The following is a 19,030-nucleotide window of genomic DNA, read 5'->3' as shown; positions in this document are numbered from 1 at the left end:
AACACACAAATATTAACAACCATGAATTGAAAAATGGGGCCTGTTTTCAATTTGGACATCACTGGTGTAATTTTACAACTGCATAACATTTTCACCAGCAGATGCACATACGGTAGTTATGAAGGATACTGTAACCCTGTAAACTGTACCATTCACAAGCTCATCTGTTGTTGTAAATGCACAAAGTTTAGCTGATCTGATCTCTAATTTGAACAAAAGTTTGTGCACAAGATGAAAAGAGAGGCTACTTTGCTCTGTGGCAGTAGTCAATTATGATGCCGAGTTTGGGCTCAGTCCAAACTCTCTGCCATATGTACATACAGCACCGTATATGTGTCTATTAAACCTTCAGCTGTATAGTTATGGTGTAGCAGGGACCTCAGTGCATTGGACAGCTTACACTCTGCATTTCATACCGCTGTATTTAAGCTTCTCAAAGCCATTTCCCATCAACTTTCCCCATGTTCCCACATGTGCTGTCTGTTGTTTGATATGTATCATCATGTACTATATGATAAGTAGATATAAATATATAATTACTTGAGGTGAGGTAAATATTTGCCATGGATGAACACACTCTATAGGAACATGCTCGATTTAGGTGAATGAAGCGTTTGAGGAGGCTGTGTCTCCATGAGTGAAGTAAATGAGGAATACATTTTTGTGTATTACTTTTGTATTATTTGGTCTTACCCTAATAGATATTAAACAGTTCTTGTTGCATCTTGTTTTGTTATTTAAAAGCTTCCCACATGAGTCTTGTTATACAGAATTTGTCCTAAATGAACTGTAGATGACAAATTGAATAAACATAAGGTCATTCTCCTCAGCGGAAGATAAAACCGACTAACACACAACTGTCACCAAGCTTGAGACTTTTAAAGTACATTACATATAAATCTTTAGAGGTGCACACTTTTCACAGTAACAGAGCTAAAAATAAAAAATGATCCTAATCCACCCTCCAACCAAATATGTATGAGGTGCACTTGGTTAAAACTGACTGACTGTCAGCTACTCTGAACCGAGAGGCTCCTGCTCTGGATGAATGTAAAAAGGCAGGTCTCCTCAACATCATGTTACTTTTGAAGTACAGTGCAAGATATGAATAAACAGAGATCCTGAATCTAATGTAATAAAAAGCAGCGGTAAACAGATTCTCAAGCCAGTACAAAAGAACCAAGAGTTGAAGCAGATGTGAAGTTTTGTGGGAGACATCTGGCATGTAAACATAATCCAATCTACCATATTCTGTCAATATACATATACACACTTTTCCTCTATTTAAATTAAAAGCAGGTTGAAAAAAAGATTTATAGGGTTAAGTTCAGATGTCTTTATATGAAATAGCTTCTTGACAGTTACAACATTTACAACAAAGATATTACTCACACATAATCCTTAATGATAATCCTATAAAATGTAACACCAGGAAAGAGGCCTTTTCATCATGACAAGTACTTTAACCTCTGTTCACATTAAGCACATTTTGCTGATATTGCTGAAACTGTTTCTTGGAGAAAGCTATTTAATTGGGTACCAATTATACAGACAACTTAACATGCAAAAAATGTGTACTTATTGTTCAGCCTATGTGGAGAATAATAAGGTTTACAACAATAAGTGGATATTTGCTGGGGTTAATATGGGGCTTTTCTTTCAATGAAATTCCTCTTTTTTTCTGCTGGGAACTTTAGGAAACTATAAGGAAAGGCTGAAAACAAAACATTACCCAAAACTATATCAGCAGTAAACAAAACTGGCCAATATTTGTCATTTCATGAAATAGCAATATCAGCCCCAATATATCCGAGATCCACTACACAACAGAAAAGAAAAGTCACGTAACAAAACAGGGAAGCACAAAAAAACGGCGATAATCTTAAAATTCTTTATTCATAAACTTGATGCAAGTTTACAAATTACTGTACATGGTCAAAATTTCTTCAAATGGAAAATGAAAAATAAAAGTAAAACCAAAGCGAGCCAACGGTGCCAGACTCGGTCATCTGTTTGTTGTTGCCAGAAAAAAAAAAAGAAAAGAGAATTGAAAAATGAAATAAATGAATCTTTGCAACACAGTCCAGTTAGAGAAGCGTGCAGGTCTGTTCACCACGGCATGACTGTCTAACTCGATTATCTCAATATTCTCCCTGACCAGAGGTTTGGCATTTTGGAGCAAGGTAAAAATCACACAGCTGGACAGAGGCTTTGTAACAGGGGAAGTTGGACTTTTAAAACGGAACAAGGACCCTCTAGTGTTGAGGACACTTCTTGTTAATGATATTTGATAACTCTTTACCCCTCCGATATACCACGCATGGAAGTGGAGTAGGTGTGCTGAGAATAAAATTTTTCCTGATATCAAAATATTTAGCTCAGAGTGGCCTTGTTTTTGTAACTTACATATCCAGGCTAAAATCAAACCTATTTCAGTGCTTGGGAGGAAAAGAAAGCAAAAGGAGACTTTGGTGGGTATTGATGAGCCAAAGCATGGGCTGGTCACCATGCCCCTGCAGTCCTTCCTATCTAACATCGCCTGAATTAAAAGAACACGTGACCCATATTATCGTAAAGCTGATAACGTTTTCTGTTTTTGACATTAGATCAGTTTGTGAGCGAGCCGTAACATCACGTAACATGGCGTTACTTAATCCAAGAAAATAACCCAGAACTCAACATGTGCAGATTCCCCTCCTAAGGATTGTTTGTTACCTGAGTTGCCATTCAAACGTACTTTTGCAGACAGTGTTAACAAATAAACTGCAAAAGCGCAAACAGATTGATAGATACAGTGTGTGTCCTGTAGTGTGGGGAACAGCAGTACTGATGGTGTACTACAGTATATTGCAAGGTCAAAGTTTCATAAAGAGTTTCGGGTCAGTTTTTTTTTGTCGCACTACAAATGATCCTTCTCACACAAAGAGGAAACACCCAAACACAACCATGGGTATATTGTGGTGGCAAAGGAAGCCCTGGTGGAAGTTCAGCTGCTGACTAAGAAAACTGAGGCAACGTTCACGCAACATGGTGGCAGTTTCAAAACCTAAACGGGGCAGGAGAAAACCATTACAATCAATCTACGTCAGGAAAATATGACAAGAAACGCTGTTTTGGGGCAGAACGCTAAAAAACTCCACATCCCGGCACCCTTTATCTATTCTTCCTGTAAAGCCCATTCTAGCACGGTTCTGCTTAACAAAGTGACTATAATCAAACCCACATATCTTTAACGACAGCGGTTGAGACAACGCCCCTGTGCAACATGCCGTTATATTAAAAAATACAGGCTTCACTTTCAGCATCAAACGAGACATCATCCTTTACGGCGATATCGAGAGAAAGGCCAACAAGCCACACTGAGCACTTGCGGGGCCCCTGTATTAACAGAAATAAGGCAAAGAGTGCTCCTCAGCTTCAATTAGGTCTGTTTGAAGTTCCAAATTCATATTATCGCCATCTGCTGATAATGTATCCATGTATCCTCTTTCCAAGATATATAATATGCAGATTCTGAGATATTTTTAACCCACTGGCCACGTCTTCATATTAGTCAGGGGTGGATTTGTTCAACGATGATGGTTGACAAGACTGCAGCATTTTGGTTCTGCTTGGCCCAGTATTCTTCATACATTTTATAAAGTAAGAGCTAAAAGATACCAAGTGGTAGGTCATCTCAATTTAAAGATACGCTCCTAAAATATGAAAATTGGTTCACTTATTATTTTTAATTGTATTATTAATGATAAAAACAATTGCCAAATAATATTTCTAAAACAATATTTGCATGTATGTACCACTTAACTTCCAAAAAAAAAAAAAAAAAAAAAGTTATTCAATAAAAACAGGTGCGGTCAGGTGCCACTTCAAGAGCTTCAGTATCAATCTTCTTTTAAAATTCCCACTTAAAGGAGGTGTAACTGACTGTTTGTGAAGCCCAGTTTGTCAAAGCAGCGAAAGAAAAAGCATTTCCCCACATTTAAAAGGGAGAAAAGTTTTTTTTTTTTAAAGACAAATGAGCATATTTAGAAAACAGGACTAGTGATACTCTCATATCATCCTCCTCACTAAAACACTGAGGGGAGAAGCAAAGTGACACCAGAATAAAGTCTTTTTTTCCCAGAGCGGGATGAAGGAATACTTGTCAGATGAGCCAACGAGATGGTTTCCACGAGAAGATGATAATATTCCCAGTAAGTCAGAGGGGGGGAAATATTCCAAAGAAAACAAGATACTTTGACCCATAGACATGTTCCCTGTGCATAGTGGTAGGAGCTCCTTATCCGTCCTCTTTAGGTGGTGTGTACCAGCCTAGAAGAACACACAGAGAAACCGTTTGCCACAGGGTCCACACCATGATGCGTCTAATGGGCCACAAACCTGGAGAATTATTGACTTACCGTTCTTTTCATGAATCTGCACGAGGGATTTGTATGACTGTTGTGCTCTGGCAAGATTGTACTGGTTCTGAAAAACAAACATTGCTCTATGAATTGCTTGTTGTACAAAAGGATGGGGACTTTGCATGTGATTCTACTGTATATCTCTCTACTCTCTTTTCCTGTTCTCTTCAAGATGCAAACATCTTCTTTTTGTCTAAAACCACTTGTGTCCTTAAACATGGTCAAACGACATGCTTTGATTTAAGCCCACTTGACTTCAGTTACCTTATTGGCTCCAAACTGCACCCTGGCTTTTCCTTTCACCAGAGTTGCATTTATCTGCATAATGACAGATTCTATGGAATAGGCACTGCTCCAGCCCTGAAAAACACAAAACCACACAAGGAAATCCCATGAATCCACTTCCTCTGTTGTCTAAGATAAGGAATATTGTGTTTCCAACCTCAGTCACACAGCCTACCTGTTTCGTGAGAAGTTCCATGCACAAGGCCCCTCCTCCTAGAACGTAACTGAAATTAAACAGCAGAGCAGTATTAGAGTCAGCAGTCAAACACGTCTGAGTACATATTTAAATTTGACCAAGAAAGTTTTCACCTGACTTTTGATTTGGCTTGTGGGAGTAATTTTGAAAGTGTTGTGATGCAACAGGAAATACATGTAATTCCGAATCAGATGTGTTTATTTATGCCCATTTCTAATAATCAGAATCCATTACACAATCTTCATGATTTAATATATTTATTTATTACTACTATTCCTGACTTCTATTATGCCTTTATTAAAGCAAAGTGAATTACCACATCTTAAACATGCATTCTACAGCCTAATTTCCCAGATGCATGGGTGGCGATTTTAAGTGTTGATGATTTGAGGCCGGTCATAAGCAAACCACAGGCCTGTACTAAATACAGCAATCCATGTGTGAAAGTGTCTGACACTAGCTTTGTAAACAAGTTCAGTATAGTATTAACATATCTGCAACAGCTGCAGGCACAAAATGTAAACATTATTTAGGAAAAATGTGTTTGTATTTCATGTTTATGTTTTAATTTACAGCGGCAATAGGCCAAATAAATATTATGAGGCTGTCTCTCCCAACAAAGTCCACAATCCATTTAAAAAAAACTGTGTACACGACAAATTCGAACCAAGTCCCAGTGAGTGAAAATGTTCTTCAGTGGAAGAAGTGCAAATTGGGCACAGGGAGATCAGTACACACTCACCCTCCAGAGAGCACAGGTGAGACAACCCGTACAAAAGGTGGGTCAAAAGGAAAATTATCCTGTCAAATGAAGATAAAAAAAATTGAGTCTCCAGAAACCCTTTTTCCCCTTCCAAATAACAAATCACAAATGTTTCAACAGGACTTACTTTATAAGAGAAATTTAGAAGAATGTAGTCCACTCCTTCCTTTTCTTTTAAGACCTGCAAGTCACTATGTAATGGACTATCTGGGTCTACCCTGCAACGAAGAGCGCCAAGTCAAATCTAACACAACACACAATACTTGGCAAGCTGAAAATTATTATAAGCAGCGATATGAGAAAACTTACGTCCTTAACTTGACATGCCATTCATAAAGGCTGTCATTGACTAGTTCGACTGAATAAATACCTGTGAAGTTGGAAACACAAACACAGAATTATACTTCAATGTATATTTCAGAAATTAAAACAATGAAAGGCCACAACTTGAGAGAAATGTGTCCCAGTAGTTACCTGTCTTGTAACTCTGTGATCTGTAGATCTCCCTGAGTTCCTTCATTAGGCGGTCTGAGGCTTGCACTGAGCCAGAGACTGCACCCTGCAACGTACATCATTACACAGATGAATGAGACACTGTATACTGCAACAGGGCAACAAAATATCCTGAGGTGAATATCTTATATGTGCATAAACATTTTTTAAAGTTTTACAAACAGTTTTATATGAACATTTACAACCCTCGAGAGGGCCACCAGCTCTCACTGAGTGAAGGAACTTCTAGAAGACAAATCCAACATTAGCACATAGGAGAAACTTCTTAAATGATGAATGGTCGTTGACAATGCAGTGGTGACACCAGTGATTTTCAGAAGTTTCAGTCTGATGGAGACAGATTCTAAGAGCAGAAGATCTTACTAATCAGACTTGCAGCTGACATCAGACTAAAACCGGCCCTATGCAGCCAGATGATGTTGGACTGTGCTGCCGTTGTGAAAGCTGACAGCTGACTAGATGTTATACTGTGAAGCCCAGCTTTTTTCCTGCCAGTGCCCTCTGCAGCAGCAGCAGCAGCAGCCGCCACATTGTGTTACATGAACAATGAGTCTGCGATTTGACAGGGTGCTACTGTTGGTCTGAACATGGCAAAATCTGAAACTGAAAAAAATGTTTGTCAGAAAATTGGAAGTAAATTTATGTCCAGGGTCAAAGTAGTCAAAAATCCCTGTCTGGAAAAACAGCACCACTAAGAAATCTCAGACTGAACCTCTTATCTCTCTTTTTATCAGTAAAGAACAATGAAGAAAAGGCTTGACTCACATACAGAAATTTGTAAACACCAATTGGGCTGCCAGTAAAAACTCAGCATCAGGAACAAAATATAATCAATAAGCTTTTTGAGTGACTTATAACTGCGAAAGTTATTAGTAAAAACATACTTTAAATGATTTGGTTTCAATACATGAATTCCCGTTCAATAATAAGATGCTATTCACACAGTCTTAGTAAAGGCTCTCATGTTTTTGTGCTGAGTAATAGGGAGGCTGCTGCCAAAAGTTAACACCGAAATGACAATTAACAGGAAAAAGGAGCTCCCTCACTTCTCCACTCCACTTCTACAGTCCTGACAAACCTCAATATGGAAAAAAAACACGAATGAATGAGCACTTACATTCAAATGATCCTGTCTCTGGTTCTTACGAATCTTCTCCAAGATGGCCAGGTTTTCTTTTTCTATCCCGTCATCTTCAGACTTTTTTCCATCTACCGGTTCCTCTTCTTTCATGTCGTAATGGTCCAGGTCTTGGTCCAGGTCAATGTCCTGCTGACACGGTGTATGAATGATGTTTAGAGACAGGATGTAGAAGAATACAATCTCTAGGCTTTAAAAATGTTAAATGCACTGAGCTGTCAAGAATATATATATATAGCCACCTCTCCCATTTCTTCCTCCTCCTCCTCCTCCGATGTCACCTCATCTGATGGCCCGTGCTGCAGTGGGGAGAAATGATGCAAGTTGGCGAGCTGTTTTGGTTTCAAATATAACAAGGAGGCATTTCGTTTTTTTTTTTTTTTTGTGCTAACCTTTCGCTCCTGGGTAATTGGACCAGCGGGCAGAGGCTGGTCGAGCATTTCTACATCTGGATGTTGTGGCAGGTTGTAAAGGCGACAGAGATCACAGATGAGCCTCTTAAGCTGCTGAAGAAGCTGCGGGTGAGAAGAGCAACGTCATTAATGAAATTCAATCTCTCATTAAGCAGTCCCTCCAACTTTGCTCTGCTTTAGCACTTTACCTCCACTCACATGTCCATTTTTATTAAGTACACCTGTTCAGGCATAATGCAACTAAGTTCATCTGTTGCACCATAAAATATACGTTTTGATTGCACATCATGGAGGCGGTTCAATTACTAAATGTTTGAGCAGTGAGGTCATAAATGTTGATGGTGTTGACCTTGTCTGAATTACATTCAGAGTTTGTTATATTGCCAGTGGCACAGGAAGCTACGCACAGATAAAACGGAAGAATGAATTCCATTAAATATCAGTAAATTGCAGATGCAAATGGCCTGCAGACTATCCAAGAACTGAGTGAAATGGGACTGACCTCAACAAAAAAACACAAAAATAATTCAAAGCAGAACTCAAAACCTACCATGCATTGTGTGTCCCATCACTGAAAATGTGGATTAAAACATTTTGTGTGTGCAAGACAACCTAAAAATATCTAAGACCTCGAAATGGTCTCTGCAGCAAGAGTGGGTGAAAAAATTAATGAACGGTCAATCGAGAGACTCGCTGCAACAAAGTGTTTCAAAAGCTGTGATAACTGCCAAAAGGAGGTTGTTACTATGTTTTGACTTTGTGGTTGTGCCATGTCCTCTTTGTAATTTTTTTTTTCCAGGGGTGCCCAAACCTTTGCACACAACTGTAGACAATGCAGCAGGGCTGTTGTATTTGCCTGCATTCACACAATTGTACCCGATAAAGACACCAATGAGTGTACGTGACAATACTATTTTGTGCAAGCCTCTGTGAAACTGGAGCCACATCAGCCAACTTACCAATGTGCTGCCTTTTCTCACATCCTCTAAGCGCTCCAACACTTCAGCCAGACTAGGATCATCAGAGTCAACAAACCATATTGGGGGTGTTGAGGGATAGGATTCCTGCAACAGAGGGAACAACAGGACATGGAAATGTTTGCTGGTGATGGCTTTACTGTCTGCAGATTATATATCAACGCTTGACAGAGTGTACCACTGTTTTTAGGAAACCAAAACGTTGCCCAGGGAAACCTCCTCTACATTAAATGTTGAAGTTTATTCCAAAGCTATAAATGACTTCAATCCAAACGTCTTAGCCCACACAGCCACCTACTGAACAAAAATGATTTGTCTGCTACCAACCACAGAGCTCAAAGTGCATCTCCAGCACCGCCAGATAAGTGGCTGAATGATCAGGATAAATGGGATGAGTACCTTACATTAAATGGAAAATATTTGCATGTTAAAGACTTGTAACTAAAGTGCACCAATTCAAGATGGCTCTATACTTGTGGTGTTAGTGATCTGAGGGTTAAGTCACACTGTTCTTCCCATATACCGGTATGTATAGCCTATTATTTAAAATAACTGTATAATTGGCAATTGACGATACCTTGAGCTGTGGGAATTTTGATGAACTTAAAACAAATAAAAGATTTACTGACACTGTATAAATCAAACTAATGATTCGGAAAATAATCAGCAGATTTAACAACAATGGTAAGATTTGTTAGATTCAGCTCTAATCCTCATTTCTTCCACATCTAGGACATCACAAAGCCACTTTTGAAGAAACTCACATGGATCGTGTGTACACCTGGATTTGCTGAGTTGTGTTTAGCCAACAATTTATTCAGGAGATCCAACATGAGATGAGCAAGGAAGATATCAAAACCTCCTTTTACCTACTCAGTTTGTTATCTCAGCTGGGAGGGTTGTGATGCTGTAAGTTATGTATTCTGGGGCTGACTCAAAGGGGATGCAAACTGACTCAGTTTGAGACCTGATATGTCAAAGCTATCAAACATTTTAACAAACCCGTATGTGCCCCCCACCCCCACCCCTAAAAGAGAGGGAGAGAGAGGGAGAGAGAGCATTGGTGGAAGTGCGTATGTGGGTGTTTGTTCATAGAAACAGTGACGGGATGTGGTCTGGGTGCTGAGATACGCTACCTGAACTACATAAATACGAGTGTCATGATGAGAGAGCGGACTCCGCTTGTTAGTGACATTACCTGCACATATGTTGCGCGTATGTTTTAATGCCATTCAAGTCGCCATTCATGCACAGAAATCGTTTAAAGTGCAAATTTATAAGTGCATAAAAATACCGGGCCCGCCTGACATTATCTACGCTAACACAATGTATACACATAGGCCTATTAGATTATTAGCTGGTTAAAAAAAATGACACTAACTCAAATACAATGTTATGTCGTTCAGATCTACATTATGTCGTTGTCTGCGTTTTTTTTTAAGGGCGACATAAACGAGACACCAATGTCGCCGCTGTAAAATATGCCAGTAAGTTCGCCGGAGGGATCCGTCTATTTACTGAAAAAGGCAGAAAACACAGTGGCACAACATTCCACTAAACCGCGTCTGTCTAAGGTTCAGGATGGGAACGGGACACTCAGCGGTGTGGCTGCGTGTGTTTAGAAATACAGCAGGTTAAACATGTAATGTTGTAAAAAGTTAAGCTGTGCTCAAGTTAAAATAACGTGAAGATTTAACCAGACACGGTTCAGTAGTTAGAAAGTTGGAGCCCGTACTACCGCAAACTGTAACGCAGTTATTTTGGCTAACTAGGCGAAGCTAGCGTTACTTTCAGTTAAGAGGCTAGCAACAGCTACCGCAGCGTCGTCCTATTTATCAGCGCTTAATCGTAATATTTCCAAAGTGGATTTAACACTGGCGCTATTGTATTTTGTTTAATGTTGAGGGAACCTTAAATCCCGATGACTGCCCATTTAATTTATATAAAAACGAACTCTTCATTCGTAGTTGATTTGTAAACACGGAACCTTCCGCGGAATGATTGTGTTTCAGTCGATAGTCGGTGGCTGCGCTTAGCTGGCCTGGACTCACCGTGATGTTGCAGTGAATGATCAGCAGCTTCTCTCCTGTTACGTTGAATTGGCAGCTCAGTTCATCGGGTTTCCAGTCTATTATTCTGAATCGTTCGTGGTTTGGGTCAAAAATTGACTCCAGAAACTTCAGTTCGGCCTTCAGCCCCGACACCGACATCTTCTACTCATCTCAAACCACCAGGCCGCTGGCAGAGGGGAAGTCGGGGCGGAATGCGACCGCGCAGTTGAGTCGGTCCAGGGATCTCGCATGTTAGCGTGAGAACAACAACAAAGGGCTTGAGGGTTTGGTTAATGGTGAACACTCAGTAGGATTTTACAGTCGTGATGACACTACACGCACTTTGATTAAATGTTATTTTGTTCCCCTTTTTTATTTTATTTTGGTGTCTTATTATCACATTAGTAGGTTTTTATTTGGCAGTTTAACCTCATGATCTACTTTGCTTAATGGAACCTATATGAAAACATTATAGGCTACATGCATGAATACTGTAATAAATGTACTATATATAATATAGGAGTTCCAAAAAATTTTTTTTTCAAGAAAGGACTGGTTTTACGGATGGCCTCATATCTCAGAGAGCTCATAAAAAGGTTTAACAGGTTTGCACATTTTTGGTGGATAATTTGCACCACAATAATATAGTATGGACTAGGTGTGGGCCTAACTGGTCTTAGATGTAGCCTACTGCAGCTTTAGGCTACATAATATAGAGCTGATTCAGTCGTCTCTCTCACTTTACCTGTGCATCTGTCACAATGACTGGCTGAGTAGCATTAAAGTGTCCTAAAGGCTACAAACGTGTATAAATGTTATCATTCTGAATGATTTATAGGTTATAGGTCTGGATCGGGACCACCTAGTTTTTCCCTTTCAACCAATGGTACTCTAATAACAGTCTGACTGTCTAACTATCAGTGACTGCACAGCCCAACAGGCTATAGACTATTGTTTTGGAGTGGCAAATAAGAAATGATTTCCATGATAACTGCTGTTTTTGTCCGAGCATGAAACTTATTTATCAAGTTTATTCACCAAGTTTATCTTTATGTTTTTCTTCTTCCATCTAAATGGCAACCCATTGAACTGTATTGAAAGGCACATTTATTGTAGACACTCCGGTGACACTTTTTCTGTCTATGATTTTTGAGTGAAACGTTGTTGACTTTGGACGTGGCTACAGTCAGTTTTTTTTTTGTTTTTTTTGTTCATACAGTCAAAAGTACCCAAAGTTGAGACATGGCAGCATGCTTCAGGTTGTCTTAGGCAGTTCATTAAGGTAGTTGGTAGAAATTATTTTCATACCAACACTTCCAGTAGGCCTACCAAATGTTACCACCTGGATTTTGGATTCATGGTTTGAGAAAGCATAAAATTGGCTGCTAAGGTGCCAAACAAGAAATCAAGTCATTTCTCAGCCAATTTTATACAACTGAAATCAAACTTGCTTTGAGTGCTTTCAATCGCCTGTGATATCATGTTTCCATGGTAACTCTGGCCTGCTGCACTGCTGAGCCCCTTATAATTCAAAAACATTTTGCCTACCTTATAACATGGTCAGGTGAATTTAAGAAGTTGACTATTAGACAGACATGAAACAAAACGGAGCTAAATCTACCATACTATCTCTACTTGATGGATCCTTGTAGGTTACTACACGGATCATCAACAAATAGGCCTACCTATGTGACATTTTTGCAGATTATAATTAGGCTAGTGTCAACAAAAAAGCTTCCAGTTTAGTAATAACAGCAAGTAGCAGCAGTACATGCAAAGTAAAAAAACTTTGTTCAGCCTAACAAGGTTAGATTTTTTCAGGCTATTTGTAGATGCAGAATGCAGTTAAATTAATTCCCAAAAAGTCTTGTCTAGCTCCATATTGATGTAAGATCATGGTTACTTTCTATATTTGGCAAAAGGGGGCTTCTGGCTGATATGTTGTATACAAGCCTGTGTGTGTGTGTGTGTGTGTGTGTGTGTGTGTGTGTGTGTGTGTGTGTGTGTGTGTGTGTGTGTGTGTGTGTGTGTGTGTGTGTGTATGCATGTGTGTCAGACAGTATTTGCAACATTTCAAGATCTAATATTTATTTTCAGTGTTAATTTATGTTAAATGTTTTTCCATAGCACTGTAATCTTCACAGCACTATTATTTCTGGCCTTGAAAATCCGAATGCTCTGGTTAATATCAGTGCTCTGTTCTGATAAACAGTCATGACCCATTTTAAGTTGTGTGCACTGACTTGACACTAGATGGCACAACAGATAAATCTGTTCTGCTTACAAATGAACATGTGCTGTTGTTGCAGAAGTGCCATGACAAGTTCATTCCCTTTCCAGTTGTAACAGGACCCTTATCTGCAGCAGTCAACACCTTCTTTTGCCATCTTTCTCTGTTTCATTGACCTCGGAAAGCAGATCACATGACATAACTGCAGGTTACATACCCTTGACTTTGTGGGGCGGACAAGAGTTGCATTCAAAGCTCTTTCTTAACAACTCATAGTGACACTTTGAAGTTGGATTGCCTTTTTTGTACATGTGGATTTGGGTAAGTAGCCTATATAATATTACTCAATGCTATATATGATACAAATTGCTCTTATGTATGAGCATGTGAAATAATAAAAGCTATTAAGCGTGTGTTATGGTGACACATGGTGTAAAGAATTAGAGCTGTGTGTAGGTGTATAGTTCAACAGCAGGTTATGGTTGTCAACAGTCAGCCACAATGATTAATTTAAGCTTTGAAATATTAACATGTGCATGTCCTGAACTGTACACATTCATACCTCAAGCTATGTGTGGTTTTATGGCTAAAGTAAATCAGTTGGGACAATATTTTGAATGCTGGTGTTTGACTGCATTACTGATTGTGCCTGAGGTTTATGGTTCAGTGACATTTTATATTCAGATCCTTATGTAACAGTGCAGTGAAAATGCTCCTTTACAGGTAAAAATCATTCATTCTGATTTATTCTTTCTGAAGTAAAGAAAAAAAGGGGCAAAAAAAGAGCACCACCTATTACTTTTTGGGTTTGGTCAATACTCAGGTGGAAGACAACATTCAACAGCAATCAGGGTTTATTGAGAGAAGCAAGCAAAATTTGAAAGACTAAACAATCAGAACACAAAACCCCAGGCTGGACTCCAGGTCCATCCTTTATTACTTTATCAAAACAGGATACAGACTACGCCTTTTGGCATGCTTTAACATGTTTTATGCATACTGCAGTTGTTTTTGCCAAACTGTACAGAACTTGGCATTCACTCCCTGCTTTCCTGAAATCCTATTACTGTAATACTGCTTAAAAAGACCATTTTATAATCTTCACTTAATTACCACAAAAACAAACACAGAAACAGAAATTCCACCACACTCTCAAATAATAGTATTTATAACAGTATAACAAGTAATAAGTCAAGTAGCCTATTTGATACAAAGTCATTTTGTTGTACAATGTCTGTAAATGCCAAACCAGGCAGGCAGTAGGCCTACTCTTACTTACAAATTTGTTTTTGTTTTCAAGGTCTGAAGGACATCAGCATGAAAATGCTTCATTCATCAATCCTCACCTTTACTCTACTATTGAGTCAGCTATCCAGTGCATCTGGGGGCAAAATCCTGGTGTTCCCACTGGATGGAAGCCACTGGGTAAACATGAACGTACTCATAAAGGAACTATATGCCAAAGGTCATGAGATCACTGTGATTAGGGTGTCAGATAGCTGGTACATCAGTGAAAAGTCTCCTTTCTACACCTCTGTCACTCTTCCTGGCAGAGGCGGCTTTGAGGAAAACTTTGAAACATTTTTGTCACCACAGCTGGAGATGCGGCTTAAGAATAAACCGACATCTTTTTGGTCTCACATCTGGACTCATATTCAGTTACAACGGATAGTTTTAAACCAGTTCTATCAGTTCCATCAGAAAATGAGTGAAATGATCGTTCAGATGTTTGAAGATGAAAACATGATGCGTTCCCTACATGACGCCAAATATGACGTGGTTTTGACTGACCCTGGTATAGGTGGAGGGGCCATGCTGGCACGTCGCCTCCAAGTTCCTCTAGTTTTCAACGTTAGATGGACCATTCAAGGAGAGGCTCATCTTCTTATCGCTCCATCACCTCTGTCGTACATCCCTTTCACTGCAACAGAGCTAACAGATAGGATGACGTTCCCACAAAGAATCAATAATGTTTTTAGCTATGTCCTTGGGATGTACCTAATGTCAACCATAACAGAACCACATTACAAACCTTTGGTTATGCGCTACTTTGGTCCGGAGGTGGATTACTCAACATTTTTCCTAGAGGCAGATATATGGCTCATGAGGAGTGATTTTGTCTTTGAATTCCCGCGTCCTACGATGCCGAATATTGTCTACATGGGAGGATTTCAATGCAAGCCTGCAAAGTTGCTCCCTGCAGATCTGGAGGATTTTGTCCAGAGCTCTGGAGATCATGGGGTCATCATGATGACTTTAGGAACCTTAGTTGGGAAGCTTCCTCAAGATCTCGCTGAGGAGATTGCTGCAGCCTTTGCTCAGCTGCCTCAGAAGGTTGTATGGAGGTACATGGGAGAAAGACCAGCCAACCTGGGAAATAACACATTACTGGTCAACTGGCTACCACAGAACGACCTCCTAGGACATCCCAAAACGAGAGTCTTTGTGACCCATGGAGGCACCAATGGGGTTCAGGAAGCAATTTATCATGGGGTTCCCGTAGTTGGACTTCCCTTATTTTTTGATCAGCCTGATAATCTCTCTAGAATCAGAGCAAAGGGAGGAGCAGTGATTGTGGATATTGGCACGCTTGATAGGGACATCTTTGTGGAAGCACTGAAGACAGTCCTTTACAACTCCTCTTACAGAGAGAACATGCAGAGACTCTCAAGGCTGCACAGGGATCAGCCCATGAAACCACTGGACAAGGCAGTGTTTTGGATAGAGTATGTGATAAGGCATAAAGGAGCCCGTCATCTGCAGACACAGTCCTACAAAATGTCCTGGTTTGTTTACAACTCTGTTGATGTCATTGCTGCTTTGTTGTTGGTTGTTTTGCTCGTAACATTCATATGCATTTCTATTGTAAGATTACTGTGGAGAATGATTTTTGTCGGGAAAAAGGTTAAGCATGAATGACAAGAAAATAAAAGACTGGTTCTGTGTGAAACATCTAAGCACTACCAGACATAATAAACCCAACAAATCTGTGAGTTTCATGTGAGTTATGTTGTTTACTGTAACTTGGCAGCATCAGGAAAGTACTCTGCACTGTGACACTTTTGAACATTTCATTCCAAACAATAAAAATGATAAAAGTTTTGAGACAATGTTCCTTATCTGGACTATCCATCATTAACTCCTGGGATGAGTTATGGTTGGTTGGTTTACACCATTTCTTTAACAAGGTAACAATGATGAAAGGAAAAAGATTGGCTGAGTGGCACTTTTGTGGCCTGGTCTTCTAGTAAACTGCACAAGTAGTTTGGTCTACATTCCCATGTGTAGGTACTGAAGTGAATGTTGGTCTACATTTTCATGTGTAGGTACTGAAGTGAATTTTGGATAACTAAAACTATTACCGGGAGATGAATTTGTCAAGGCTGCATCTCTAAAACACAGCTGGGTAATGTGTGTGTGTGCATGCGTGTGCTTTGATAGTGCAGTGTAGTGTAATGTCACCACGACGTCTGGGTCATCACGTACCTGATTGACAGTTACATGACATCTTGTCAGTTGTCACATTTTGTCATGTCAGATGTGGTATAAGACAGGAAGTGTGGTAAAGACACAATTAACTTTGTTAAGTCCGTTCCCATGTAACTCATCACCAGATTGTGTGAACAGTCATACATCAGATGCAAATCAATAACATATTTCAGAGAGGCACCTTGATGAAACTTGTTTAATATTAAAATGAACAACAACAAATATGCACACACTTTTTATGTATTCAGAAAATGACAATATGTGGATGATAAAACAATGTAAGAATGAGATGAGACTGGTTACACAAGCCCTTATCTTTTTTTGTGATACATTTTTTTATTGAAATTTCCATTTCATTTTTTTTTAGCCGAACAAAAACAAGACAAACAATAACAAAAGAGAAATGTAATAAAGGTTCACCTGACAGGGCATAAAACAGATAGAGAAAAAAAAAACAAATAAACAGGCAAGCAAAACAAACAACAAAGAACGAAACATACAAACAACAACAACAACAACAAAAACCACAAACACATAAAAACACTTCAATTATAAGAAGTGCAGCAAAACAAATATAGATTCAGTCTATACAGACACAAGCCCTTATCTTTACAGCTTTTAGTTCAATGTAGGAGAATATCAAAATAAACAGTTAGTACAGTCACCAATATTAATTCCTGACTGCTCTGTTGTAAAGGTACTTTCAAATACTCTTTTGAGTAAAAGTAATCATTCTTAAACATATGCATTATATAGGAAACCGATGAGAGTTTAGTCAATAATATGAAGCACAGCAATAAATTCGACCTACTACCATCTACTATCAGGCAACTCAAATCATCTCCCTACTTTTTATGTCTCCTGGGCTTATATAGCCTGAAGTGGAATGGATACATGATGAGGATCTTCTTCTTCTTCTTCTTCTTCTTCTTCTTCTTCTTCTTCTTCTTCTTCTTCTTCTTCTTCTTCTTCTTCTTCTTCTTCTTCTTCTGTGTGATTGCATCGTGTCCATATTGTGTATAAAATGAGTAGCACAAGTAACAATGTGAGCAGTCCGGTTCCAATTCCCTGAAAGGTGGATAAATAGCACAGATTTCAGTAAAACATAGGATCAAACTATTACAGTAATCAGCCGGTGCATATTCTCATTTGTCCAGGTCATAGTATTTCAAAGGAGGTTAAATCGAAAGCAACTGGACTTAGTTATTTGTCTAGGAAGACGTTTCACCTCTCATCCAAGAGGCTTCATCAGTTCATGTACGCAGCTGACCAGGCTGGGACTGGTCCAACTATCTGGTGTGGAGACTCACTATTTAACCTCTTGTGTGGGCGTTTCACAAGGGTGATGATGTCACTGGTTCCCTTTTGTGCTCCAAGTGCCAACGACAGTCGTTGGAGTGACAGTCGTTGGTGGGAAGTTGGTTTCGACTTCGTTAGTGCCCTATTGTTTTCTAACAACAGTCGTTGGAGTCACTTGCCACTTGTGAACAGTAGTTGTTCTTTGAGGCTAGATTGTTGAGTCTCCTGGGAAGGGATGAAAGGGCAGCATTGTAAATTGGGGATAGGTGGTGTCTCAGACCTCCTCCCCTGTTGAGGGTTGGTTTTTCTACTTTTACAAAAATGGCTTCTTTAACTCCTCTTTCAAACCATCTGTCTTCTCTGTCTAGGATTTGGACATTGCTGTCCTCAAAGGAGTGGGCTTTCTCCTTGAGATGTAAATGGACAGCAGAGTCCAGTCCTGAGGAGTTTGCTCTCCTGTGTTGGGCCATGCGTTTATGCAGTGGTTGTTTTGTTTCTCCAATGTAGAGGTCTTTGCATTCCTCGTTGCATTGGACTGCATACACCAGATTGCTTTTGTGGGTGTGTGGTGTTCTGTCCTTGGGATGTACCAGTCTCTGTCTGAGTGTGTTGCTGGGTTTGAAATACACAGGGATACGGTGTTTGTTAAAGATCCTCCTGAGTTTTTCTGATACTCCAGACACATATGGAATGACTATGTTTTTCCTCTTGTTTTGTCTTTCTTTCTCAACCACTTTGCTGGTTTTCTTTCTGGAAGCAGCTGCAGTTTTCACAAAGGTCCAGTTAGGGTAACCACAAGTTGTGAGGGCGCCTCTCAGGTGCTTGTGTTCTGCCCCTTGGGCCTGTGAGCTGGTGGGCACGTTATCAGCTCTGTGTTGCAAAGTTCTGATAACACCAAGCTTATGTTCCAGAGGGTGGTGAGAGTCGAAAAGTAGATATTGGTCTGTATGTGTGGGTTTTCTGTATACCCCAATGTGGAGGCTCCTGTCCTTTTTCATATGGACGTCACAATCTAAGAAAGGCAGACTATTGTCCTTGACATCCTCTCTGGTGAACTTGATGTTTTTGTCCACTGAGTTAATGTGTTCGGTAAAAGCTTGCACTTCTTTGGTTTTGATTTTAACCCATGTGTCATCCACATACCTGAACCAGTGGCTCGGTGTTGTTCCTTCAAAGGAGTTTAAAGCCTTGTTCTCTACCTCCTCCATGTACAGATTGGCCACAATGGGGGATACTGGTGAACCCATGGCACAGCCGTGTTTTTGTCTGTAAA

The 19,030-nt window shown here is 39.6% G+C and overlaps 2 protein-coding genes across 3 annotated transcripts; one reads left to right on the top strand and one right to left on the bottom strand.

Annotated features, from left to right (window-relative positions):
• Positions 1-1,877: 1,877 nt before the first annotated feature.
• Positions 1,878-10,974, bottom strand: LOC310987376 (ubiquitin-conjugating enzyme E2 Q2-like). 2 transcript variants are annotated; one of them, XM_083973587.1, is made up of 13 exons: positions 10,740-10,974; positions 8,671-8,775; positions 7,691-7,813; positions 7,541-7,597; positions 7,278-7,430; positions 6,122-6,206; positions 5,957-6,017; positions 5,775-5,865; positions 5,627-5,685; positions 4,864-4,912; positions 4,668-4,763; positions 4,401-4,467; positions 1,878-4,311 (listed from the first exon to the last, which is right to left on the bottom strand). In XM_083973587.1, exons 1-13 carry the CDS (start codon positions 10,896-10,898, stop codon positions 4,280-4,282), a joined length of 1,137 nt encoding a protein of 378 aa, XP_083829713.1. In that variant the 5' UTR covers positions 10,899-10,974; the 3' UTR covers positions 1,878-4,279. The 2 variants fall into 2 exon arrangements, with proteins under 2 accessions (XP_083829713.1, XP_083829714.1); XM_083973588.1 differs by having other exon boundaries at positions 7,278-7,427.
• Positions 10,975-13,130: 2,156 nt separating this feature from the next.
• On the top strand, positions 13,131-16,081 carry LOC310987367 (UDP-glucuronosyltransferase 2A1-like). Its single transcript, XM_083973575.1, has 2 exons — positions 13,131-13,290; positions 14,270-16,081. The coding sequence occupies exon 2, from the start codon at positions 14,287-14,289 to the stop codon at positions 15,886-15,888; it is 1,602 nt and encodes a 533-aa protein (XP_083829701.1). The 5' UTR covers positions 13,131-13,290; positions 14,270-14,286; the 3' UTR covers positions 15,889-16,081.
• The last annotated feature ends 2,949 nt before the right edge of the window (positions 16,082-19,030 follow it).

Source organism: Trachurus trachurus, assembly GCF_905171665.1.
Source record: "Trachurus trachurus genome assembly, chromosome: 6".
In the NCBI taxonomy this organism is placed as follows: Eukaryota; Metazoa; Chordata; class Actinopteri; order Carangiformes; family Carangidae; genus Trachurus; species Trachurus trachurus.
Note: the sequence above shows the minus strand (reverse complement) of the source record. Positions and strands in the feature narration are given on the sequence as shown.

What these genes read in the sequence shown, in the direction of transcription:
- LOC310987367 (XM_083973575.1), top strand. Translation starts at nt 14,287, where the DNA reads ATGAAAATGCTTCATTCATCAATCCTCACCTTTACTCTACTATTGAGT.
- LOC310987376 (XM_083973587.1), bottom strand. Translation starts at nt 10,898, where the DNA reads ATGTCGGTGTCGGGGCTGAAGGCCGAACTGAAGTTTCTGGAGTCAATT. An exon ending in TCATTCACTGCAACATCACG is followed by an intron (nt 8,776 to 10,739) that starts GTGAGTCCAGGC and finishes CCTCTGTTGCAG; the next exon opens with GAATCCTATCCCTCAACACC. An exon ending in TGGAACTTCTCACGAAACAG is followed by an intron (nt 4,764 to 4,863) that starts GTAGGCTGTGTG and finishes TGTGTTTTTCAG; the next exon opens with GGCTGGAGCAGTGCCTATTC.